Source organism: Notamacropus eugenii, chromosome 2, assembly GCF_028372415.1.
Source record: "Notamacropus eugenii isolate mMacEug1 chromosome 2, mMacEug1.pri_v2, whole genome shotgun sequence".
NCBI classification, from domain to species: domain Eukaryota; kingdom Metazoa; phylum Chordata; class Mammalia; order Diprotodontia; family Macropodidae; genus Notamacropus; species Notamacropus eugenii.
The window spans coordinates 87068325-87096024 of record NC_092873.1 but is presented as its reverse complement, the minus strand read 5'-3'; the positions used below and the strand labels follow the sequence as shown (position 1 = coordinate 87096024).

General features: G+C 40.6%; 1 protein-coding gene across 1 annotated transcript in view; it reads right to left on the bottom strand.

Moving 5' to 3' along the window:
• Nucleotides 1-218: 218 nt before the first annotated feature.
• Nucleotides 219-27700, bottom strand: part of LOC140522739 (antigen WC1.1-like) — an 88769-nt gene continuing 61287 nt past the window's right edge. The window contains exons 17-33 of the mRNA XM_072638037.1: nt 27333-27647; nt 23845-23916; nt 23451-23765; nt 22431-22745; nt 18702-18743; nt 18289-18603; nt 14977-15285; nt 14561-14875; nt 11112-11183; nt 10714-11028; nt 9667-9981; nt 6453-6902; nt 3758-3790; nt 3121-3267; nt 2638-2733; nt 1000-1152; nt 219-385 (exon numbers count right to left, since the gene is read on the bottom strand). Coding sequence (XP_072494138.1) covers nt 267-385; nt 1000-1152; nt 2638-2733; nt 3121-3267; nt 3758-3790; nt 6453-6902; nt 9667-9981; nt 10714-11028; nt 11112-11183; nt 14561-14875; nt 14977-15285; nt 18289-18603; nt 18702-18743; nt 22431-22745; nt 23451-23765; nt 23845-23916; nt 27333-27647 — 3698 coding nt within the window. The 3' untranslated portion in view covers nt 219-266. The remainder of the gene's footprint in view (nt 386-999; nt 1153-2637; nt 2734-3120; nt 3268-3757; nt 3791-6452; nt 6903-9666; nt 9982-10713; nt 11029-11111; nt 11184-14560; nt 14876-14976; nt 15286-18288; nt 18604-18701; nt 18744-22430; nt 22746-23450; nt 23766-23844; nt 23917-27332; nt 27648-27700) is intronic.

Sequence of the window (27700 nt, the reverse complement as noted above, 5' to 3'; positions counted from 1 at the left end):
CAGGAAAACAAAAAGGTTAAATTTCAGAATTAGAAGTTCTGAAGGTAAAACAGTTTTGACAGAGGCAAAAGTCTTACCCTACTGGGTAAGTTTAGGATAGTGGAGAGCTGTTTACCACATGTGAAGAGGAAACCCTCTGACATCTCAGGATAGATTGTCTGAGGGCAGGTGAATTCTAAAAGTATTCCAGGTAACACAGGAAACTGATTCTACCTCAATTCAATAAACATTTATTAAGAGACTGTTTGTAGCTGACAGTATTAAAGTCACATCTGAGGGACACCAATCTCAGCTTCATCATATCCCAGGTCCTCAGTGGACATTGGTAGGGCATCTTCTCCCATCCTGGAGTCAGGGTATCCCCCAGAGAACTCAGGAGACTGACCTAGAAACAGGAAAATGGGGCTGAATTTGTAGCTGTGTCTAAAGAGAAGAAAGGAACCTTTGGTGGTGTGACAGAGGAGGGTAAAAATAATGCCTCCTTCAAGACCTGGGTAAAGAGTCTTTTCTCAGTCATGATGCACCACTGAGAGCAAAGGAGTAGGAGTGGCCAGAACTGAGACTGGGCCATGCAAATTCTTCTCTTTCCAATGAGGGTGGATTAGGGACAAAAGGAATGGGAGCCTGAAGGAGGCAGTTTCAGAACCCCAGGGCCTGCTCATTTTCTTACTTAGCAGCATCATTGTGGGTACAATTGTACCAGATATATATGACAAATGTCATTATAGAGAATCATTGATGTACTGATGAAATCTTTTTGTTGTATTATTTATTTGTGTGTATAGAGAGAAACACATATCTATACAATTGAATGTATATAAGCACGTGTATATCTGTACATGCATGTATGCATCCATGTGAATAGATAGTCATACCTGTATATAGACATGTTTGTGTTTGCACATGTGTATGTGTAGTCAGTGTCACCCCCCTCCTCTTCCAAAACAAGTTAACCCACAACTAGAAATCTCACTTGTCAGTCTGTTGAAAACCACTCACCAGTGTTTGACTCCCTGTGCTCATCCCATTCATTGGTAGGCCCCAAAGTACTGCCCTCATTCTTCTGGATGATAGGGGGAATTTCAGGCCCAGATAATTCTTCAGCATCATCATACCCATCACCTGGGGGATCATCAGGCCAACCTGAGATATCTGAGTGAGAGATGATAGTTTTGTTTTCAACCTAATTTTTCTGAAAGTGAGGAGAGGTCCTTGTGCATGTGAAAACAAGTGTAATTTTATTTTTTAAGATATAAGAGAGTGTCAGGAGATGTTCAAAACTGAATTCAGGTGAAGAAGAAGAACACAACATAAGGACAGAGTTAGAGACTTTATCTTGAACCCAGAAACACCAAGGTGGGAAAGTGGACACATGTCCCTCATATAGGACAATGATTTCACTCCCCTTAGTGTTATTTTCCTTTCATATATTTTAACTACAAAAGTCTACTTTCTTAATTTTTGTTATCTAACTACTTATCACTGGCCCCAGCTTCAAGGAGGAAATCACTTAGCCCAGAATCTTCAACCCTGTCATAATTCGATTCATGTTGCTCTGATGATAGTGACCTTGAGACAAAATATACCAGAGAGAGTGAGCTGATTCCCTGAATCATGCTGCAGATTCTGATGCATCTTTGACCATTACTCTGACCCTGAAATTCTGCCCTGTCACCCACTCAGGGGCCTAGTCACCGATAAAACTAAACATGGCTCCCATCCTCCCTTTCCCTGAATGATTTGTCTTGTCTCAGTCCACATCTCTATCTCCCAATCACATGTTTGAAGCAAGAGAGTATCCAGTTGCCATTGAGAGTGTTCTAAAAACCTTGGCCTAGGGAAGTACCGAAGCAGCTCTTATGCCATTTTCCTCAAAGTCTCCAAATCTGGGTAGTGAAGAGCTTGATTGAAAGGCAATAATAATGTAAAACAAGGTAAGTGTTAAAAGATACAGCATGTCACTGGAGATTGTGTTTAAGAGAAGCGTTTTGTTCTTCCTGGAGAGTAGGGGCAAAAGTATGGAGAACTGAAAGTTTGTTAGTGACGGAAGGTCCTGGAACTAGCCAGGGGAACACTGTGGCTCTGCTCATAAGGAACGGTATAATTCATGTGGATGTAGAAGCCCTAAGGGTATCGAAGGCGGTTTCATCCAAAGCTTCACGCTATTTACTTTTAGGTAAATAAAAACTTTCTTTCTCCAATTCCGTTCTTACCAAGAAACCTCCAGATTTAGAGGGAATGGTATAATAGTGCTAACTAAGAATGATGTTGTTGAATTGGTTATCCTCTTAGATAAATGAAATCATTGCGTCTTTGAAATGGCCCTATCCTGAACTTCTAGGCACTATAATCAGAGGTATCCCAACTGACAACAGAACATCAAGATGAAAAGAACACAGAACTCTGAACACTTTCCCTCTAGACATGAAGCTCACAGCCCAGAATTGGACTGGTGGACCTGCCTGCCCATGTAGAGAATGGGAAATAGAAACAAAAATGTTATGGGACCTGGGGAAACCACAGGAGGCAGGTACAGGCAGAGATTTCTAAAGATGTCAAGGCCATAGATAATGACCAAAGGATATAGTTTATGTCCAGAATGTCAAAAGGAGGAGGATGGACAGAAAATAGCCATACCTGGGCTGCTCAGAAGGTCATTCTTGTCCCCTCTCAGGTAGTAATCAATCTCTTGGTAGACAGCTTCATAAGAAGAATCATCATATCTGGACAAAGCTGAGACAAATGGCCATGGATCAGAAATTTGGCCAGAGACCACTGTCTGACATATATGTGCCTTAGGGGCCCTCCTCAATATACTTTCTGTTCACACTCAGGACTCTCCATCTTTCTAATATAGATGAGTAGCTCTGCCCAATCCCATGTTGTATGACCTTGGTTGGAATCTCATACCTAACACAAGCTATGCTCACAGCTCAGCCTCTTCAGGGTCAATGAGAGTTGGAGCAACTTGGGGCTTGAAAACCAGTGGAAAGCATGTGAGTCACATCCAGTCCTGAAGTACTCTATTTGACCTTGTCCAAAATCCCTATCCCCATCATTTCCTCCCTTCATTCACCCACACCCTTGCCCATGTGATTCAGTGCCCCAGAGGTTGCCCACCTTGTTGCTGGATTCTCCCTCTGTGTATCTGAATCCCTAGGAGAATAAGGACCAGGAAGAGAAGGGCCCCTAAAATGAGGCAGATGATCCGAAGCAGAGAGAATGTGCCAGAATTCAAATGGGTGGAAACTGTCTTAGTGATTGGTCCTTTGGAGAAGAAGAATCATAAGGCTCTGAATCCTGGAAGTTGTCAAAAGCTCCAGGATATTTCACTGAAGTGAGGATGGAGAGATGAGGAAAAACTGAAGCTCACCCTCAACCTGAAGATCCCCCAACTGAGGAATCCTTCCCTCCCCTAACTGCCCTATAGAGGGTCCTGGGATAGAGCTGAATGCCCAAGAAAGGACCGTGAAGGAACCATCCATCTTAATGGGGACTGAGCTCCAGATCTCCAAAATGGAAATTGGCAGGACAGTGATATATTCTTGAAGAACATTCTGTGCACCCTCCCAATCTCAAGCCCCACCTTGACCCCTAGCCCACAAGCTACTCAGCAGATTCTCAGAATTCTGGGACAGTACATCTCCTCAGAGATGAAAAAATCCCATAAGGTCATGCGTGGGCCTGGGAATGTTTCTGCTGCCAAATGAATCCAGTCATGGAAGGAAAGGATTAAGGGAATGGTAGAGCAGTGTACCTTTTGTGGTAGATGGCAATGTTGTCCTCCCAACTGAAAAAAATAGGAGAAAAAAGACATCTGAAGAATGGGCATAGACCAGGTTGTGCATGGCTTCTGGATTCTGCTTTGAAGCCCCTATGATATGAACATCCTTCCATAATGCTCCATCCAACAACCTAGGAAGGTTATCAGATCTCCTCAATCCCCTTCATCCAACTTAAGCTTGGGAGACATAGACTCCTTATGGACTGGAGTAAGAGGACCTGTGCTAAAGTCAAATACCAAATCCAATTGCTAAAACTGGAAATTTGTGGAAGGACCACATGTTCTCTAAGAAAGTTCTATAGTTCCCCCCACTACCCCCATCCCAACCTCTAGCTCACAAGTTTCTCAGCAGATTCTCTAACCTAAAAGAATTAATTCTCTAAGATGTGAAAGATTCCTTTGGGAATGCTTGTCTCCTTTAACCTTCCTCCTTGCCAATAAATATCTCAGGCTCAGTGTGCAAAATAGCACTCATTATCTCCTGTTATTTCTCCTCCTCACACCTTATTCACCTTCCAATCTTCCTGGTTACTATTGAAGACACTATCACCCGCCCAGTTACTTAGACATACAATTTTAGTGCTCTCTTTAAACCCTCCCTTTCACTTTGCCCATAGATCCAATTAGTTGGAAAATCTTGTCATTTCTATGTCCCCAAATTCCCTTCTCTCCACAATACAGCCACCACTCTAGTTCAGGTCCCCAACATCTCCAGGACTATTGTACAGATTTCTCATTGGTCCTCCCCATTCAAATCTATCCTTGAATCAGCAGCTAAAGTGGTCATTCCAGAACAGGGGAGGAGCAACTGAGACCTCAGGCTACACATGATCCTCTAGGTCATCAAGTGCAACCCTTTGCCTAAATCCAAAATTCGGAGACCAAATCCTCTTACTGAAACGATTTATGCTGTTAAAGTTGGACTGAGTCAAAAGAACACATCCAAGGACCTGGAACGAAATATGTGGACTCAAGACCACAGGTTTGCCACTCCTGTTCTAGAGAATACTTTTGGCCTCATGATTTTTCTTCTTGCTAAATCAATTTTCAATCATGTGTGATTCTCTGTGACCCCAATTGGGTTTTTTTTGCCAGGTATGCTTGAGTGTTTTGTCGTTTCCTTCTCTACCTTATATTACACTTGATGAACTGAGGCAAACAGAAATAAGTTACTTGCCTAGGTTCACACAGCTAGAAAGTGTCTGAGGCCAGATACAACTTCAGGAAGATGATTCTTCCTGACTCCAGTTCTACATCACCTACCTGCCCACATCATGTTCAACAAAGTCTTATACTTCCCTGTGACTTCCAGGATGCAATAGAATTCCCCTGTGCTCCACATTTCTTCTCAACTTGGTCTCATGATACCTTTCCCCAATTGTTATATACCCCTCCACTCTCCACATTCTACTGATCAGCTATAGAGGCCTATTCCCTGTTCCTCACTTATGATACTCCATCTCTGTACCTGAATAGTAGCTTTCTGGCTCTCCTTACTGGAAATGCTCACCCTTCTTACCTCCACCTCTTGATGTGCTGAGCTTACTTCAAGATTTAACTCAAATACTTTCTTCTAAAGAAAGATTTCTGGAGACATTCCAGATGCTTAAGTTTTCCTTTCCAGCTTGCCTTCCTTCTACTCTGCATATATATTCTACGAATCTAGTTATTTATCTGTTGTTTAGACCATCATATTGTAAGCTGCCTGAAAGCAAGGAATGTTTTTGCCTGCCTTTTTATTGCCAAGATTTAACATAGTGTCTAGTACATTGTAAGCACTTATGAGTAAATTCTAATAGATTCATTGGTTGTGAGCCACTCTGAGGTAGTCTAGAGCTGAAGGGGAGGGTGGCTGAATATTGTACCTTATTTGATAGCAGAGAGGTACCAGGTGGTACAATGGATAGAGCCCAGGGCCTAGTAGATGAGGAAGACCTGAGGTCAAATACAGGCTCCTGCCCTACCTGTGTGATCCTGGGCAAGTCACTTTACCCTTATTGGCTTCAGTTGCTCATCTCTCAAATGAGAACACACTGGAGAAGGAAATGGCAAACTGCACCACTACCTTTCCCAAAAAAGTCCCATGGAGTCATGAAGAGACAGACACAAATTAATAACCTGATAACAAGATAATCCTATCCTTTTCACTGGAAAGAAAGAAACCAAAACTGGAGTTGGGGTAGAGAACACACTGGACTGTGGGCTCTGAATTTTGCTGGAGTCATCTCATGTAAAGACCTGCCCAAGTTACACTAACCAACCAGCTCAGAAAGGTTCCCAAATCCCTCCATACCTTCCCCCCAGCACAAGCTTAGGGAGAGAGTTGGAGGGCAGAAAAAGGATTGTAAGTTTGGCAGTCACAGGACCTATGTTCAAAAATATCCCAGGAAGTTATACTTGCTAGCCTCTGGGACCTTATAGAAGTAACATGACCCCAATGGACATCTACTTCATCCTCTGCAAAGTAAAGAGATGAGAATGATGACCATTCATTTTACTTTTACTTTCAGTTTTAAATTCTATGACCCTGGGATCAAATTATAGTCTTCCCTGGTACCAGAGGACAGACCTGTGGGAACTCCAATTACATGCTCATTCTAACACATATGTTCCAGCTCAGTGTCTGTCCTCAGAGCTACCAGCCCCATCTAATGCCCGTCACACTCACCTGAGCACATGACACCAGCATCCTCCTCATGCTTACAGTCATTCTGCCCCCAGGGACTTGCAGGGCAATCCCACAGAGAGGACTCCATCCCCCTGCACTGCACATCATCCAACCAGATGGTCCCATTTCCTGGGCCAAATGCAGGCCATTCCAGGTCAGCCAGAGCAGAGCCACAGCCTAGCTGCTGACAGACCACATTAGCATCTGCTAGATCCCATGAGTCATCACATACTGTCCCCCAGGAGCCATTGTGCCAGATCTCCACTCGTCCAGAGCATGGAGTCTCTCCTCCCCTGAGTCGGAGTTTGTCTTTGTCTTGAAAGGAAGCAGAATTGACTGGTAAACTCTCAGCTAGTAAATGAGCAACCTCGGAGAGCCCCAGATATAGAGAGAGATGAAATGAGATACCTGTGCAGGGACCAGATGTTGGGCAGTCAGTTACCTTCATTCCTGCAGGGAGAAGATATTGGGAAAGTTTGGGTTAATAATAATCCTAAAATATCATTTGGGTGCTAGATTTTGATATTTCAGGGAAATTTAACCAAAGATGCTTTAATTTACTCCTGAAATACAGAATAGCACCACCTTCACCTTTGTGACATTCAGTGATCAGTTGAATTCATACTGTAAGCTATTGACTGAGTAAAAATACATGTGTAAATATAAAATACTAAGTGCCTGTCTTTAAGGAGTTCAGAGTGTGATTAGAGAGGAGCGACCTGAACATAAAGTGGAGACTATGTAAGGAAATAGGTCAAAGTAGCCCAGGGAGAGAGTGAAGAAATCTGAGACAAAGGAAGGCTGCCTGCTAGATAAGACAGTGCTGGAGAAAAGATGAAGAGAGTGAATAGCCATGGGGATGAATAGTGATATCCTTCTTTTTGTAATAAGATGAAAAGAAGAAAAATGGGTCCTGTTACAAAGAAGTTTTGAAGACTATGGGATAGGAGCGAAATGAATGCCAGTCATATCTCATCAAACTGCTCAGAGAAGTAGATGGCTCAGTTGTTTGCTCTAAATATTCAATTCTGGGTTTGAGGAGAGCAAAAGTCAAAGTGAATGTGTCAAAAACCATTTTTTAAAAAACTAGTATTTTTGGGAGGAATCATAAAACAAACCAAACTGTAATACAAAAGACATTGATCTGCTACATTCTGCAATCCATTTCCACAGTTCTTTCTCTGGATGTGGAAGGCATTTTTCCTTAAGAGACCACTGGAAATTTTCTTAAGTCCTTGCATTGCAATGAACATTTATGATTTCTCCTATTCATTTAATTATTCTGTGCAATATGACGAATGTGAAAATGTATTTCATAGCAATGTAAGTGTAGAACCTATGTAAAATTGTATGCCATCTCAGGGAGGGAGGGGAGAGAGAGGAGAGAAAGATGAAAAGAGGAAAAAAAAATTCAAGTTATATGTTAGCAATTGTAGAACACTGAAAACAAATTAAATAACAAAAAAAAAAAAACCAGTGTGTTCCAGTCACTGTACTAAGCCCTGGGGATACAAAGAAGCTGAAAGTCTAATTGGAGGAGCCAATATGAAAACAGCTTTGTGCAAAAATGATATATACAGAAGAAACTGGGGAAAATTAATTAATAAAGGGTCAGCACTAGCATTAATGGGGGATTATAAGAGGTTTCTGTTTGAAAGGTAGGAGTATAACTGGGACCTCATTGAAGCAGCTAGGTGATGCAATGGATAGAGTACTGTGTCTGGAATCAGGAAAGTCATCTTCCTGAGTTCAAATCCCACTTCAGACACTTACAGGCTGTGTGACCTTGGGCGAGTGACTTAACCCTGTTTCTTGCAGTTTCCTTATCTGCAAAATGAGCTGAAGAAAGAAATGGCAAAAACACTTTGACAAGAAAACTCTGAATGGGGTCAGGGGTAATTGGTTATGACTCAAATGACTGAATAACAACATCAACAAATGAAGCCAGGGAAACAAGAGGATGAGGAAGGAGAGAATTACAGACGAGGGGAGGATCAGTGAAAATGCACAGTCAGGAGACAGAGTGACTTATACACAGAACAGCAGAGATTAATTAATTCACTGAAATAAATGGTATATAGAGGGAAGGAAAGTGTTATGAGAATAGAAAGAGAGGAGGAGGTCAGGAGAGGAAGGGCTTAAAATGAGGGTATGTGATGTGGTATCCGAGAGGGAAAAAGGAGTCCCTAAATATATTGCTTGGGAACAGCATGATCACGTGGTCAGATTTGTTCTTTAAGAAGATGAATACAACACTTGAGCAGATGATGGACTGGAAGAAAGAGAGACAGAGTGATCAACTAGAAGGCTCTTCCAAGCACCCAGAATGGAACTGGACCAGTGTGGCAGAACAGTCAGAAAGAAGAAGGGAGTGTAGATGAGAGATGGTACAAAAAGAGCATCAACTGGACTTGCAGCATTGCATGTGGGCTAGTGTATCAATTAGGGAGGCGTAAAAGGATTCACTTGCTCCACTGAAGGTCCAGTGAAGCATAGCTCACATACTGTGATGAATTCAGTTAGGATGATTTCACGATTTTCTCCAGTTTCATTCAGATTTCTCTGAGTAGGAGCAAAGGCAGTGGAAGGTGGAAATAAACAAAGAATGAGACTTAGGATGGCAAGTTTGGACATAGTAAAATGGGCAAGAAACCGAAGAGAAAAGGATGGAAAGAGAAATGATCCAGTTCACCAAGGAATCAAGGAGGAGAGTTTAGCCAATACAAGAATCATGACCTTGGAAAAAGCTGACGAATGAAGGTCATGCTCTGGATGAAGAACAGTGTAAGAAGGCAGAAGGAGAGGTGTAATGACTGTCAATTATGATCAGATAAAGGAATTTCAGAGTTCACAGACATAGAAGTAGAACTCTTGTAGGTGATACCATGATCAAGAGTATGACCATATTTTGTTGTCTTTGAGTTGGATAGAGACCTTTGGAAATGAATCTAGTGAAGAACTGAGAGTTTAGGTTGTTCGAGGGAACAGGAATGGGATAGGGAATGTGCTGGAAAGGCTGACTCAGAACTTGTTCACATTAAAATATTGATATGCAAAAATAAAAAAAAAATTTGAAGTCTTTCTCCCATTACTGCTACCAACCTAGGTCTCTTCCACTCTTTACTTGGATGGATTAAAATAAATTGGGTTTTATATCTTGTCCACAGATTGAATCCACTTGGACTAAAAAAAAAACTCATCATTAAATATGTACCTTCACATGTAATAATGGCTTCCTCTCCCTGTTGGCAAGAATTCTGGTCCCAGGATTGGGAAGGACAATGCCAGAGGAAAGACTCTTGGCCCTGGCAGGTGATTTTGTCAATCCACCTGGTCTTCAAATTTCTTGGAGGTCTAGACTGTGTTTCAATATGTCCCTCAGCACCACAGCTCAGGTGTCTGCAAATCACTGATAAAGTACTGTCGTCCATGGAGTTGGAACAAACACTACCCCATGTTCCATTGTAGAAAACTTCTAGCCAACCAGAGCACTTACGGTCTTCACTCACCAATCTGAGATCCAAGAATTCTATAAATGAAAAGGAAAGTATGGCACAATCAGAGGGGACATTTAATACACTATTCTCTGGGTCTTTTCCCTCTGGAAATTGTATTAGGCTGTCTGGCTCTGCTGAGAAATCTCCATTGGAAAGACACAGACCCCAGATTTTCTTTTTCCACTGTTACTTGTTCTATATTTCTGATCATTTCTCTCTGTTTTGCTTCCACCTCTAATAAAGACAGGAATGTTTTTATTGTGATTTCACTACTGAGTTTCACAGTTTCGAAATCAGTGTGAATTTTTTAAGCACCAAAATAAAGCAAATTAGTAGACACATATTGTATATGTACTCTGTGAATAGCACTCTACTAGGAATACAGGTATAAGGAGTACACACATGCATACACACATAACTGGACATATGTGTATGTATTTGTATACAGACATACATATGTATATATATGTATATACATGTATGTGTATATATATATATATATATATATATATATATACAGACACACATAAAGCAGTAATACACATACGCAAATAAAGGAGTAGGCCAACACATGCAATTGTACTAGCTGGAAATTTCTCTCTTCAGATAAGGAGCCTGGCCCTGAAAATGAACTCTAAGGAGAGCTGTGCTTGGGTCAGGAAATCTTCCTTCCTCTATGAATCAGCTCCTTCTCCATCTCTAAACCCCACCTCCTCTGCGTTCCCATAGTCCCTCAGTGTTACTGGGGTGTGTGTAAACCAGACCTGAGCAGAGAACACTTGCATCCTCTTTGTGTCTGCAGTCATGCATTCCCCAATGGAGAGAAGGGCATTCCCCCAGGTGGGATTCATTTCCAGAGCAGCTAAGCTCATCCAGCCAGATGGGCCCTGAGCCTTGTCCAAAGTGAGCAGAGACCATGGCTTCAAGGGCCACTCCACAGCCCAGCTGCCTGCACACCACGTGGGCATCTCTCAGGTCCCAAGAATCATCACAGATGGTGCCCCAGGTCCCATTGTAAAAGACTTCAACTCGACCAGAGCAAGGCCCTCTTCCATTCAACAGACGAAGCTGTCCATTTTCTACAGGGAGAAATTCAAATTGATTGTTCGTTTTCCCAAAGAAAGAGGAGGGTTTCCTCAGATTCTACAGCTTTCTTTCTTACCTGAAAAGAGGACAGGTGTCTTTTCCTGGTCAGACTGTGAATTATTGAATAGGAGGGACTGTGTCTGGTTTCCTGCAAAAAGCAAACACACTTCAAATCTAGGGCTGGAAGTTTAAACTGGGAAAGGAAAAGTAAAGTAAATATGTGCCTTGAGGAAACAGACTGGATGAGAGGAGTCAGCACATTGGTGAGAAGACAGGTTGTGAGGGAGGGACAAAGGGATTTCTCAGTCTAAGAAGGCAGGTTTTGGCTCTACCTAGCCAAACAAGATTGTTCTCATTGACAGTTCTGTTGCTCTACTCCAAAGTTCCAATCACACCCTCCATATGCAGAGTGCCTTTCCATAAGGAAAAACTCTTGAGACAAAGATTGTAGCACTTGTACCTGATCAGACTTCCTCAGAATTTGCTCCCCCTCTGCTAGGTCTTTGAATTGTATAGGGTAGCTTCCTCCTACCACATTTCTGCCACTAGACTTTGTCTAAACACTAAATGAGGAGATTTTTACTTGGAGTATCTGAATTTGCTTTTAAATATATTGATAAACAAGGCTTAGGATGGGGGCGATTGAGCAAGGTAGAAAGGGAGAAAATAGAAAAATAATTTTTAAATGAATGTTAAAATTGTCTTTACATGTAATTATGAAAAACAAAATATAGTATTTCAGAAAATGTATTCTTAATTATATTTCAATATACTGTGTCTCTTATTTGTGTAAGGATGGCCCCACCTGCAACAAGATCCTGTGTGTGAAAAGGCCTCTGTGTGGTGCGCCCTCACGTGTACTAAGGCTTTCCCTGTCACATGTGGCATGGGGGTGTCATTGTGTGGGTCAGAGGGAGGAAGAATAGACATCTCTAGCCCTTCTCTTCTTCTCTTGTAATTCTGTCTTTTCAGTCATATTCATCTGTTTCTGACTCCATTTGGGGCTTTGTTGGCAAAGATCCTGGAGACGTTTGCCATTTCCTTCTCCAAATCATTTTACAAGAGGAGGAAACTGAAGTAAAAAGGGTTAAATGACTTACCAAAGGATATGCAGCTAATCTGAGGCCAAATTGGAACTCAGATCTTTCTGATTCCTGGCCCTGTACTCTGTACACTGACCAACCTAGCTGCCACTTTTCCAACATTCTACCATCCCGCTTCTCCAAAGGAGACTTTAATTGCCACCAGGAGGGGTAGCAAGAAGTTGGGGACAAACCGCATTCTACTCTGGTCAGAGAGAAGGGGTATCAGGCCAGAATTATTTTAATCTACTCCCTTAAATATAGTTAATCTATGGGTCATTATCAAGTTCAGCTGAAGTTCTGATTTTTCTGACATTAATTGGAAGGGGAGAACAGTTAAAAACAATATTCTCAGAAGCATTTGCAAGATTACACCAGCGAAGGTCATGGGGCAAAGAAAGTCCAGAATCGCTGCTCTAGAGGGATAAATATCTCTCTTGGACTAGCTAGATAGGAATTCCTTCTTCACCCTGCTCAAAGTAGAAAATGTGGAGGTTTTCCAATAGTAAGCACCTAATAAGTGTTAATAGATTGATTTTCCTAAGCAAATGAGGAAAAAGAAAGCATAAAAGGAGAAGCTCTCCATTTTTACATACCACTAGAAATGAGGTCCCAAGAGAATGCTGAAGTAGCACAATTGAACAGTTTCTAAATTTCTCACCTGCTCTGGGGAACTTTCCTGCTGAAGGGTAGAATAGCACACAGTACTGGAATTGATTGAACCACATGAACTCCAACTTGTAATTCAATTCTGGAGCTAGCTTGATTTTCTTTTTATTCACTTTTGGGTCTAGTTCAATTTCTATATTGTAACAAAATTTTCCTCAGTGGTGGGAATTGGGAGAAACCATTATTGCATCTTTTCAAACTCATCTTCCATGAGTGGGACCTGCACACCTCTACTTGATGCTTAAATGAAGACCCATGTTATACTGACTAGGAACCCAGTCAGACCCAAAGATTGATGCAAGGAGTTTTCTCACAAACAACCCATATATTTAATCTAAAATTGTCCCAGTACTATTCAATAGCTACTTTTTCCAGGTTTTTTGTTTTTTGTTTTTTTATTGAAGGCAGACACGTTGGGGGCAGTAGGACACCTCTTTTTCTGATTCCAGGAAATTGCACCTTTTTGTTCTTCCCTTCCCAACTTGGAAAGCCCGAAGTCTTTCATCTAATTAGAATTCAGATGCGCAGATTTTGTTTTCAAATGTATGTAAATGTATTAATTATTTGTTTTAATTATTGGTCTTATTTGATTAGTTGTTCTTAATGCATAAAGACCTGTCTCCCCTGTATTTTTATTGCAACCTGAGGAAGATCACTGGTCCTGATTTCTTTAGCAATTGACATGTATTGCTTAATAAATTGATAAGCTTGGAAGCTATAACCGTTGCTACCTCAGTCATTTAATCATTCATACGCATCACCATCAGTTCCCTCAAGCTTTCTCCCCAGTCTCTTGCTGACCTGCACTCAAGTAATGGATAATTTCTTTATCGGGAGCCCTAACTTGACATTTTACTCTCGACCCTGACCTATTTGTATCTCTGATGAGAATATTTTAACCTAATTCACTCCTAGTATCTCTAACAAATATGCTAAGGAGATAAAATTGTGTAATCATTGACTCAAGCATCTATTTGCATAAGAACTTCATCAGTAATGGAAATTGATTTCATGAGATGAAGTTAGTGAGAACTTGAGAGAAGAAAAATCCTGGTCTTCTGGCTCAGTATTTCTTTCTTTCACACCAGGATCTCTCTTTTCTGCAACTTTCACCTACTCTGACCCTCATGAAATCAATTTCCACCAATGATAAGATCTTTTGCAAATGGCCCTTTGAGACAAGGATGCCAATTTTCAAAGAACAGAGTCCTGGAATTTTTTTCTTAGGGGACTGTGACTGCCTAATGTTGAATTATATCTCAGTATTTTTGATCTTCTTTAATCTATTCTATCATTGTTGGTTGATCTTACCATTTTCCTCTGGGTAAACAACCATCGTGTGAATTTGGACATTTCTTAGTCCTTCCTGTGTAAGTTTGTTTATTTTTAGTACTTCCTACAAATGCCCAGAGCTACTGTATCCATTTCCACTATTGGAACTACATATTAATGTAAGCTTAATTTCCTTTAAAGTACTTAATAGATCACAATGCATCTTCCCTACCTGGGAATTCCCAAAGAAAATTCATAAATGAATGATCACAGACATAAAGTAAATATGTACAAATATCATACAGGATTCCCAACAATATGGTTAGAATTCTTTATATTTACTATCAGAAAAAAGATGCCATGATACTCCTCTGAATACTGAAAAGGATCACCACATTACTGACACTTCTATTTTTTTCCTTCCTGCACATATTAATGCTTTCACTGGTCCATCACCTAGAGATATCCTTGGAGTACATATTATAAATTTACCTTCACTAACCTGAGCAGACCACAGAGGCAACTTTTCCTTTGGAACATGGAGAAGTCCCCAGAACAGTAACAGAACAATCCCATAAATGAGACTCAATCCCTGTGCAATAAAATGTATCCCCTATGATCTGGTCACTTCCTTTGCCAAAATGTGCATCTTCTGGAGGTTTCATGGCAACACCACAGTGGAGCTGACGGCAGAGAACGTTGGCATCTGCAAGGTCCCAGTGGGAATCACAGAGAGTTCTCCAGGTCCCCAAAACTTGAATCTCCACTCTCCCTTCACAATGGGAGCTTCCATTCATCAGACGAAAGTCTGTGTACCCTGGGAGAAAAAGATAAGGTTTTAAAAAAGTCATTGCTACTTTGTAATCTAAGTGTCAAGTACAATGTGGGAGATGCATAAAAGTATTGTGTAAGTTTTACTTGAACAAATGACTCCAACGTCCATGCTGTGACTGCATTTTCCTTGTGGAAGTGCTGCTGTGGGACACTGTGACAGAAATGCTTCACTTCCATTGCAATGAAATTCTTTATCCCAGATGAGTCCATTTACTTTTCCAAAGTGAGCTCTTTTCATGATGGAGACTGCAGTCCCACATTGTAACTGAGCACAGATGACTTTGGCAGTAGAAAGAGTGAAATTCCAATCACAGACTGTGCTCTGTTGTGTTCCAAAATTGACTTCTACCCTCCCATTACAAGGCCCATCCCCTGCAACCAGCTTCACCAATCCTGGAAAGGCAAGAAAAAACACCAGTGAGTGTTCCTGAATGCCAAGATTTCTCTCATGAAGAAAGAGACACAATTAATTATCTGAGATTTTTGTCTCACATGTTCCCAAATGAGAAGAAGCTGAAGAAGTTTCCTTAACTGAGCACAGAACAATTAATCCCTTGGAAGGGTTTTGACTCTGATTAAACCTGAAATCAAACTGAATATACTTAATTCCTGGTACTCTTTGGGAGAGCATGTCTCACGTATGTAAGGAATTGCAACCTTGCTACTCTTTTCGGCAGGGGAGAGATGTGGAAACAGCTTGTATGGATGCCTTCCAGCCAAGGAGGAGAAATCAACCCATATGATATCTCACAATTAGAAAAGTAACCCTCTCTTCCACCCCAAGAACATGGTTACTCTGAATAGGATATATTTTTAATTTTCTAGTACTATGTTCTTTTATTCTTCCTTTAATTCGGTTAAAACATGCTGAAATAGCCTATATGTCAGCTGTCTTCTGGTATTCATGAAAAGGTTTCTGAAATGTCCAAGGTTGTGTCTATATTTCTGTACCCCATATTTCAAATACAGTTTCCATATTTTTCAATGGTTAATTTCCTTCTACTTCTGAAACGTTTGAGCATTAGGACTCAGTTTCTAAGCAATGAGGATATTATTAAACAATCACTCCTTTAACTATGAGGGCCCATTATCACAGTAAGAAATCAGGGAGGAAGAAGAGAAAAGAACTTTTTTGAAAGACAACAGCAAGTACACTGAAGATGAATAGTTTAATAAACGTATATAGCTTGGTGAATTGTGGGGTTAGGCCATCATAAATCTGTCAGAGAGACAGAGACAGTCAGAGAGAGACAAAGAGAGGGACAGAAACAGAGAAAGATAGATGAACAGAGACAGAGACAGACAGGGAGAGGTAGAGACACACATGAACATAGACACAGAGAGAGGTGTAGAGGGAAGGACAGGAAAGGAGAGGGAGAGGGAGAAAGAGTAAAGAGATAAAAAGAGATAGAGCATGAGATAAAAAAGAGGAAAACAGCTGACATTTCTGCTGACTTGGAAAAGAAGCAATCACTTCTGCCATTGAATCTCTTTTATGATTTGATCGTCCTACTCTGTACAATCTATTCTCCTCAGTCTCTGAGTCTCAGACAAACCCACAATACTTTGACACTTAACTCTAGCAACTGTTACATTTGGTGAGGAGATTTATGTGGATATGATTATGAGCAGAAACTTTGTGGCTTTGGTGATGGACTATGGTAAGGACAGAGTAGATGTTGTTGGTTGCCAGAAAACCATCTTCGGCACGGATCAGAAAAGCTTCCATTTTCTTTACAATCAGAAAATTATGTACTTAAAGCAGGAGCCCCAAGATCAATCTCTCTGGGCTACACTGAGGATGTAGTTGATGCAGGTTAGTTGTATTAGGTCCCTTCACCCAGGATTAGTAGCAACATTGACATAGAAATAACTGCAGGAAATGATTGATAACAGTGAATGAAACACCAACTCCAAATGATCTCTTCCAACTTCTGAAGTTAGTCTTATGACTGCTACTCACAACGGGCATATTCCGATATGCTAGGCTTGTTTGCTTTAGAATGGAGACTCTATCTCCCTTTGTCTACCTTTGTCCTTATTGACCTGAAAATATTTCCTTAGAAGAAAAACAGGCAAACGTACACACACACATGCACACACACATATATATATATATATATATATATATATATATACATTTATTCACATGTGTGTGTTCATTTGTATGTATATATACATATATGTGTGTGTGTATATATATATGTATATATATATATATACATATATATATATGTATATATATATATATATCCATTATTTGTTCCTTTAAACCTAGCAGTTACATGATGATGGAGTCAGAAGGAAATCTCTGACTGCCTGGTACAAGGATGTTGAGGCTTAAATATGTTCTCTAACATTCCCAAGATCTCTGTGTCCTTCAGATTTCTAGTCCCCATATGTTTTAACTATATCATGAGAAAGGATTTTCCTTAGTTGAATAGGTTGTAACACAGTTGATACAGGACAATTGAAAAGTAGAGTTAGATGGAGATTAAGACCCCAGAATGTCTGTTTCCTCTGTCTCTGTGTATTAAGATAAAAAACAATTCCACCACTCTGGTTGTAGGCATCATGTCATAAACAGGTCCTTGAAGTTACTGACACAAGAAAGGATATTTTTAGAGAAAACCAAAGGGTCTGCTTGGTTAGTGCAGGCTTTTGACCTTTTTATAAGAACAAAAATCATATTAAATGTTATCATTCTTTAGCATAAAACTGCACAACTGCGATTTAGAGTCAAGTTCATGCAAAAACAGCAATTAGCACACAGAATACCCTCTGAAAAACTCCTTCAAGCAGATATACAAAATGTGACAGATTTTATTCTGATAGAGCAAATCTAATAAAAAGTGAGTATGAGACTTTTTTTACATCTTAGCTCAGGAGGGTGCGCCAGACAGAAAAATCTCCAGATAGTAGTTTGGCCAGGAATTTCTACATCATGGAGAGCTCCAGAAAAGGGATGGGAGATCTGCCCCAAATACTTTATTAAAGCAGATCAGAAAGGTGACCAAATCCCCTACATACTGTCTCCACAATACCTGCCTGGAGAAAGCTCAAGATGACAGAACAGATATTTTAATTCTGAGTCACACCATCTGTGTTCAAAAATTTCCCAGCAAATAATCCTTGTTAGTTTGTGCGACCTTATGGCAGTCAGATACCTTCACTGGGCTTCTACTTCCTCCTCTGTAAGGTAAAGACGTTGGGATGATGACCACCCATTTTTCTTTCAGTTCTAAATTCTGACCCCAGGATCAGATTACAGCTCCCCTTGGTATCAGAGGACAGATTTGTGGAAGTTCTATTTACATGCAGACTCTAGCTCCATGTTTTCCAGATCAATATCTATTCTCAGAGCTCCCACCCCCATTTTATGTCCTTCACACTCACCTGAGCATATGACAGCAGCATCCACCTCATGATTACAGTCATCCTGCCCCATGGATACTGTAGGGCAATCCAAAAAAGAAAACTCATCCCTTACGCATACTGCATGATTCATCCAGATGATCCCATTTGCTGGGCCAAATTCAGCCCCTCTAACAGCAGCCACAGCAGAGCCACAACCCAGCTGCTTACAAACCACATTGGCTCCCATTTGGTCCCACAAGTAACTACATACAGTCCCCCAGGTGCCATTGCGCCAGATCTCCACTCGACCAGAGCATGGGTTCCCTCGTCCCGTGAGTTGGAGTCTGTCTTTGTCTGGAAAGGAAGAAGAATTTCCTGCTAAACTCCCTGCTAGTAAATGAACAACCTCGGAGAGCCCCAGGTATAGAGAGAGAGGAACGGAGATGAGATACCTGTGCAGGGACCAGAGGTTGGGCAGTCAGTGTCCTTCTTTCCTGCCAAGAGAAGACATTGGAAAAATCTGGGTTAATAATTATCCTATAATATCATTTGGGCCCTACATTTTGCTGTTTCATGGCATGATGCACAAAGATCCCTTAATTTACTCCCAAAATACACAATAGCACCATCTTCATCTTTATGACATTCAATGATTTGTTGAATTCACACTACAAGCTACTAATTAAGTCAAAATACACATATAAATAAAAAGCATACAAGGCCTGCCTTTAGGGAGAGGAGAGTGTAATTAGAGAGGAAGGATGTGAACATAAACTGGAGACTCTGTAAGGAAAAGATCAAAATAGTCCGGGGAGAGAGAGTGAAGAACTCTGAGGCAAAGGGAGGCTGCCTGCTAGATGAGGCAGTGCTGATAAAAGATGAAGAGAGAGAGAGCAACCACAGTGATGAGTAATGATGTCCTTCATTTTGTAATATGATGGAAAGAAGAAAAGTAAGTGACGTTGCCAAGAAATTTTGAAGACTACGGGATGGGAGGCAAATGAATTTCAGTCAGATCTCATCAAACTGCTTAGAGAAGCAGGTTGATTAGTTGTCTGTTCTACATGTGCAGTTGAGGGTTTAAGGAGAGCAAAAGTCAAAGGGAACAAGTGAATAACCATTTTCTTAAGAAACTACTATATGCCAGGCACTGTACTAAGCCCTGTTCACGCAAAGAAAAGCCAAAAACAGTTTCTGCATTCAAGATGCTCAAAGACTAATTGGAGGAGCTGATGGGAAAACGGCTTTGTGCAAACATGATATATATAGGAGAAATTGGAGAAAATCAATAGAGGAACTATGTGTGTCTTCGTCCTTCGTTGCTGAAGAAAACCATGCCATCAGAGAAATAATGACATGACTTGCACTTGACTTTGTTTTGAGTGAGGGAAGGCTGTGCAGGTCACCAGCTTCATTTCTCCTCCACAGTCATCTGAATCTAGTGATCAGATATTCATCAGGATGACTGGAGATGACCTGGGAAGAAGAAATTGAGGTTAAGTGACTTGCCCAAGGTCACACAGCTATAGAGTGTCGAGTGTCTGAGGAGAGATTTGAAATTAGATTCTCCTCACTCCCGCACTGGTGCTCTATCCACTGCACCACCTAGCTGTCCCCAGTAGAGGGACAGCACTAGTATCAATGGGGAGAAATAAGAGGTTTCTGTATGAAAGGTAGGACTCTAACTGGGACCTGTATGAAGAAGCTGAAGATACAGTGGATAGAGTGCTGGGTCATCTTCCTGGGTTCAAATCTCACCTCAAACATGAGCTGTGTGACCCTGAGCCACACACTGATCCCTGTTTGCCTCAGTGTCCTTATCTGTAAAATGAGCTGTAGAAATGGCAAAAATATTTTGAAAAGAAATCTCCAAATGGGATCAGAAGTAATTGGATATGAATGAAGTGATTGAAAAACAACAGCAACAACACCAAATGAAACCAGAGAAGCCAAGAGGATGAGGAAGGAGAGAATTACAGACATGCAGAGAAACAGTGAAAATGAACAGTCAGGAGATAGAATGTCTTGCACAAAGAAGAGAAGAGACTGATGTCATTGAAATGAAGAATATAGAATGGGAAACAAAGTGTTATCACATCAAAAAAGGAGGAGAGGTTCAGGATAGGAAGGACTTAAAATGAGAGGATGTGATATTGTATCGCTGACATAAAAGAAGTCCCTAAAGTTAGTTTGGGAATGATGTGATGACACCGTCAGACTTGCTTTTTAGGAAGGTGAATGTAACAAGTGAGTGGAGGATGGACTGGAAGGAAGAGAGACAGAATGACCAAACTGAAGGTTCTTCCAAGCACCCAGAGTGGGTCTGGACCAGTGTGGCAGCAGTGTCAGAAAGAAAATGGGGTGTGGATAGGAGATATCACAAAAGGAGCATCAACAAAACTTGTAATATTGCCTATTGCAGGGCGAAAGAGAGAGAAGAATTGAGGATGCCACTTATGATGACGTGACTAGGAGGATAGCAGTGTATTCCACAGTAGTAAGAAAGCTAAAACAATAGGAAGGTTTAGGGAGAAATATATTCAGTTTTGGACATATTAAGTTTAAAATGTCTGCAGAAGATCTAGGTCCAGGTGTCCAGTTGAAGATGTGAGAATGGAGCTGAGGACAGAACGAAGGGTTAGATAGGTAGATCTGAGAATCATCTACATGGATGCTGTGGATGCAGAACCCTGTGGAGCTAAAATCATTAGAGCTGATGAGATCATTAAGTGAGATAATATTGAGTGTGAAGAGAGCCCAGCACATACCCTTGGAGGAGCATCAAGGATTAATGGAGGTGATCTAAAGAGATTGAGAGGGAGATGTTGCACAGGTAGGAGGAGAACCAGGAAACAGCAGTGTCATGAAATCCTAGGGAGAAGATCAAGAGTGTCAATGACTGCAGAGACACTGTAAAATATGAGAATTGAGAGAAGTCCATTAGATTTGGCAAGAAATCATTGACTATCTCCACCTATTGTAGATAGTCTTCACAAGGATTTCGTTCACCATAGAGAGAGAAAATGTACAATGGAAGCTAGTAGGAATGAGTGTATTAAGTGAAGATTTTTTTTAAGATTGGAGAGGCTATGTTTTATGTGGTAGGGGAGTTGTGAGTATCAAGGAATTGCTTCGGGAAGAAGGGTCTTATCTTTGGGTGAGACAGGGTGAAGGAAGAGATAGTAACAGAAAGTATCTGGATGATATGATATGTGAAGGGAAGAATAGGGAGAACTTGAGGGATGGCTTTAATTTTTTCAGTGTAACATGAGACAAGGATGAGAGAAAAGGGGAGACAAGATTTGATGAGGGGTGAAAAAGTATGGAAAAGCCAGTCTGGAGAGGGGGCTAGTGAATTAATTAGGGAGGCATGAAAGGATTCCCCTGCTGTAGTGAGGGCCCTGTGAAGATTAGGTAAAACACTGTGATAAATTCAGTTGGCATGATTTCATGATTTTCTCCAACTTCATTCAGGTTTCTCTGAGCAGGAGCAAAAGCAATGGATGGTGGGAATAAACAAAGAATGAGTTGTGGGAGGGCAAGTTTGGACACAGTAAAAGGGGCAGGAGACTCAGTAGAAGAGGACAGAAAGAGAAATGACCAAGTTCACTAAAGAATCAAGGAGGAGAATTTGACCAGTTTAAGAATCATGACCTTGGGAAAAAGTGAGGAATGGAGGTCATGCTGAGGATGAATAATAGAGCTAGGGGATTGCAAGACAGAAGGAGAGGTGTAATGGCCATCAACTACGATTAGATAAAGGAATGTCAGAGTTCACAAAGGATAAATGCAACTTATACAAACATATAAGTGTAGGTGATAGCAAGATTGAAAGTATGACAATCGTTTTGTGTCTCTGAGTTGGAAAGAGCGCTTTGGAAATGAATATACTGAAGAAGTGAGAGGTTAGATTGTTTGAGGGAAGATTTAATCTTCTATTAGGATAGGAAATGTGGAGGAAAGACTGACTCAGAACTCATTCACGTTAAGGTTTTGATAAGAGAAAATAAAAAATTTGAAGTCTTTGTCCCATCACTGCTACCAGCCTAGGTCTCTTCCACTGTTTCCTTGGATGGATTAAAATAAATTGGGATTAATATCTTGTCCACAGACTGAATACACTTGGACTAAAAAAAAATCCCATTAAGAAGGAGACAAACAGAAGACACAGAAATAGTTACCTTCACATGTGATAATGGCTTCATCTCCCTGCTGGCAAGATTTCTGGTCCCAAGATTGAGAAGGACAATGCCAGAGGAAAGACTCTTGACCTTTACAGGTGATTTTGTCAATCCACCTGGCCTTCAAACTTTTGGGGGGTCTAGACAGTGTTTCAATATGCCCCTCTGCACCACAACCTAGGTGTCTGCAAATCACTGATAAGGTATTGTCGTCCATGGAGTTGGAGCAAACACTACCCCATGTTCCGTTGTAGAAAATTTCTAGCCAGCCAGAGCACTTACGGTCTTCACTCACCAATCTGAGATCCAGGAATTCTGTAAATGGAAAGGAAAGTATGGCACAAACAGAGGGGACATTTGATACACTATTCTCTGGGTCTCTTCCCTCTGGAAATTGTATTAGTTTCTCTGGCTCTGCTGGAAAGTCTCCACTGGGAAGAGTCAGATCTCAGACTTTCTTTTTGCAGTATTACTTACTCTATATTTTTAATCATTTCTTTCTGTTTTACCTCCACCACTGAGAACAACAGGAATGCTTCTACTGTGATTTCACCAATAAGTTTCACAGTTTCAAAATCAATGTGAATTTTTGAATTGCCAAAGTAAAGCAAATTAGTAGACACATATTGTATATGTACTCTGTGAATAGCACTCTACTAGAAATATAGTTATTAGGAGGACACATACACACACACACATACACACACACATACACACACACATGTATTTGTTATACAAACATATATATTTATATACATATAAATATATATATACACATATACACACATAAAGCAATAATGCACACACACAAATAAAGGAGTAGACCCACCCATACGATTGTATTAGTTGAATAAAATCACCCTTCAGATAGGAGGCCTGGCCCTGAAACTGAACTCTAGGCAGAGCTCTGCTAGGGTCCTCCCTCTCTGAATCAGTTCCTTTTCTCTCGGGTCTCCAAACCCCACCTCCTCAGTGCTCCCACAAGTCCCTCAGTGTTAGTAGGGTGTGTGTAAACCAGACCTGAGCAGAGAACTCCTGCATCATCTTTGTGTCTGCAGTCATGCTGACCCCAATGGAGGGAAGGGCAATCTCCTAGATGGGATTCATTTCCATAACAGCTAAGCTCATCTAGCCAAATGGGCCCTGATCCTTGTCCAAAGTGAGCAGAGACCATGGCTTCGAGAGCCACTCCACAGCCCAGCTGCCTGCACACCACCTGGGCATCTCTCAGGTCCCAAGAATCATCACAGATGGTTCCCCAGGTCCCATTGTAAAAGACTTCAACTCTTCCAGAGCAAGGCCCTCTTCCATTCAACAGACGAAGCTGTCCATTTTCTACAGGGAGAAATTCAAATTGATTGTTTTCCCAAGGAAAGAGAAGGGTTTCCTCAGATTCTACAACTTCCTTTCTTACCTGAAAATAGGACAGGCATCTTTTCCTGATCAGATTGTGAATTATTGAATGTGAGATCCTGGGTCTGGATTCCTGCAAAAAAACAAACACAGCTTAAATCTAGGGCTAAAAGTTCTAACCTGGGAGGCAATAAGTAAAGTAAATCTGTGCCTTGAAGAAACACACCGGATGAGAGGAGAGGGTCAGCAAATTGCTGACAAGACAAGTTGTGAAGGAGGGACAAAGGGATTTCTCAGTCTAAGAAGCCATGTTTTGGCTCTACCAAGTCAAACAGAATTGTTCTCATTGACAGTTCAGTAGTTCCACTCCCAAAGCTCCAAACATAACCTCCATATACAGAGTGCCCTAAAAAGTATGTGACCTTCCATAAAGAAAACCTTCAAAGAGAAAGACTGTAGCACTTGTAGCTGATCATATTTCCTCCAACTTTCCTCCCCCTCTGCTAGGTCTAGTAACTATGAACTGTATTGGGTAGCTTCCTCCTACCATATATCAGCCACTACACTACGTTGAAACACTACATCAGGAAATTTTTACTTGGAGTACATGAACTTGTTTTAAAATATATCGAAAACAAGATTTAGGGTGGGGGCAATTGAGGGAGATACAAAGGGAGAAAATATGAAAATAAATATTTTTAAATTAGTGTTAATATTGTCTTTACATGTAATCATGAAAAATAAAATATATTTAGAAATTATATTCATAGCTATACTTCAATATGCTGGGTCTCTTATTGTGTAAGGATGGCCCCACCTGTAACAAGATCCTGTGTGTGAAGAGACCTCTGTGTGATGAGACCTCATGTGTACAAAGGCTGTCCCTCTCACATGTGGCATGGCGTGTCATTGTGTGGCTCAAAGGGAGAAAGAATAGACATCTCTAGCTCTCCTCTCCTCCTCTTGTAGTTCAGTTATTTCAGTTGTGTTCAACTCTTGCTGACCCCATTTCGTGCTTTGTTGGCAAAGATACTGGAGGGGTTTGCCTTTTCCTTCTCCAGATCATTTTACAAAGGAGGAAACTGAAGCAAATAGAGTTAAATGACTTACCAAAGATACGTAATTAGTCTGGGGTCAAATTTGAACTCAGATCTTTCTGATTCCTGGCCCTGTATTCTATTCACTGGCCAACCTAGCTACCACTCTACCTAGCTTCTACCATTCCCCTTCTCCAAGGGAGACTTTAATTCCCATCAGCAGGGGAAGCAGGAAGGTGGGGACAAACACCATTCTACTCTGCTCAGGAAGAAGGGATATCAGGCTACAATTATTTTAATCTGCTCCCTTAAATGTTGTTAATCTGTGGGTCATTATCAAATTTAGTCGAAATTCTGATTTTCCTGACATTAATTGGAAGGGGAGATCAGCTAAAAACAATATTCTCAGAAACAATTGCATGATTATGCCAAAGAAGACTATTTAGCAAAGACAGTCGAGAATCTCTGCTCTAGAGGGACAAATATCTCTCTTGAACTAGTTAGATAAGAATTCCAGCTTCCCCCTGCTATAGAGAGAAAATGTGAAGGTTTTCAAATAGTAGTCACTTAATAAGTGCTAGTAGACTGATTTTCCTAAGCAGCTGAGGAAAAGGAAAACATAAAAGCAGAAACTCTCCACTTTTACACGCTGCTAGAAATGAAGTCCCAAGAGAATGCTAATGTAAGTAAACTGAAAGAGGCATTCTCTAACTCTAAACTGTTTCTAAATTTCTCACCTGCTCTCTGGGACTTTCCTACTGAGGGGATAAAATAACACATGGTAGTGGAACTGAGTGAACCACTTGGATTTCAACCTGTGATTCAGTTCTGGAGCTAACAATTCTTTTTCTATCCACTTTTGGGTCTAGTCCAATTATTTTCTTGTAACAAAATGTTCTTCAGTGGTGGGAATTGGTAGAAAACATTATTGCATCTTTTCAACCTCATCCTGCATGGCTGGGACCTGGACCACCTTTACTTCGTACTTATGTGACATCTTAGGTTATACTGACTAGGAATCCAGTCAGATCCAAAGATTGATGCAAGGAGTTTTCTCAAAAGCAACCCATATATTGAATCTGAAAATTGGGCCAGTACTGTTCAATAGTTACTGTTGCTAGGTTTTTTTTTAATTTAACGAAGACACTTTGGGGATAGTAGGACACGTCTTTTTTGGATTTCTGGGTATTTCACCTATTGGTTTTCCCTTCCCAACTTGGAAAACCCCTAATCTTTCCTCTAATTAGAAATCAGATAACAAAATTTAGTATCTAAATGTATTAGTTATTTGATTTAATTAATTGGTCTTATTTAAATAATTGTTCCTAATGAGTAAAAATGTGTCTCCCCTGTATATTTAGTGGAACCTGAGAAACATCACTGATCTTGATTTGTTTAGCAATTGGCATGTATTGCTTAATAAATTGATAAGCCTGGGAGCTAAAACCTTTGTTACCTCAGTCATTTCATCATTCTTACACCTCACTATCACTTTCCTTAAGCTTTCTCCCCAGTCACTGGCTGATCTGCACTGAACTAATGGATAAATTCTTTTCCTTGAATCCTGACTTGACCTTTTACTCTGGACCCTGACCTATTTGTATGTCTGATGAGAAGATTTTTCCCTGATACGCTCCTAGTTTCTCTAATAAATATGCAAAGAAGATGAAGTTGTGTAATCTTTGACTCAAGGATCTATTTGCATAAGAATCTCTTCATTAGTGGAAATTCACGAGATAAAGTTAGTGAGAACTGGAGAGAAGAGAGAACCTGGTCTTCTGTCTCAGTATCTCTTTCTTACACACCAGAATCTCTCTTTTCTGCAAATTTCACCAACTCTGACCCTCACGAAATCAATTTCCACCAATGAGAAGATCTTTTGCAAATTGCCCTTTGAGACAAGGGTGCCAATTTTCAAGGAACAAAGTCCTGGAATTTTATTCTTAGATGATTGTGACATAGTCTGCCTAATATTGGATTGTATCTCAGTAACTTTGATCTCCTTTAATCTAGTCTGTCCTTACTGCATGATCTTACCATCTTGCTCTGGGTAAAAACATATCATATGAATTTAGATATTTGCTGGTCCTTCCTGTCTAAGTTTGTTTATTTTTAGTCCTTCCTACCAATGTCCAGAGCTACTACATTCCGTTTCACTATTAGTACTACAGATTAACAAAAGTTATGTCTACTTTTCTCTAAAGTTCTTGATGGATCACAATACATCTTCGCTGCCTGGGAATTCTCAAAGAAAATTCATAAATGAAGAACATATATAAAGTAAATATGTACAAATTCATACATAATTCAAAACAATGTGGTTAGGATTCTTCATATTTGCCATCAGAAAAAAAGATGCCATGGCACTCCTCTCGATAATGAAAAGGGTCACCTTATTAGTGATATGTGTAGACACTTCCATCCTTTTCCTTCCTGCACATATCAGTTCTTTCACTGATCCATCACCTAGAGATATGCTTGGAATACAAATTATAAATTTCCCTTCACTAACCTGAGCAGACCACAGAGGCAACTTTTCCTTTGGAACATGTAGAAGTCCCCAGAATAGTCACAGAACAATTCCATAAAAGAGACTCAATCCCTGTGCAATAAAATGTATCTCCTATGATCTGGACACTTCCTTTGCCAAAATGTGCATCTTCTGGAGGCTTCATGGCAACACCACAGTGGAGCTGATGGCAGAGAACATTGGCATCTGCCAGGTCCCAGTGAGAGTCACAGAGAGTTCTCCAGCTCCCCAAAACTTGGATCTCCACTCTCCCTTCACAATTGGACCTTCCATCCATCAGACGAAAATCAGTGTACCCTGGGGAGAAGAAGACAGGGCTTTAGAAAAGTCAATCCAACTTTCTAATCTCA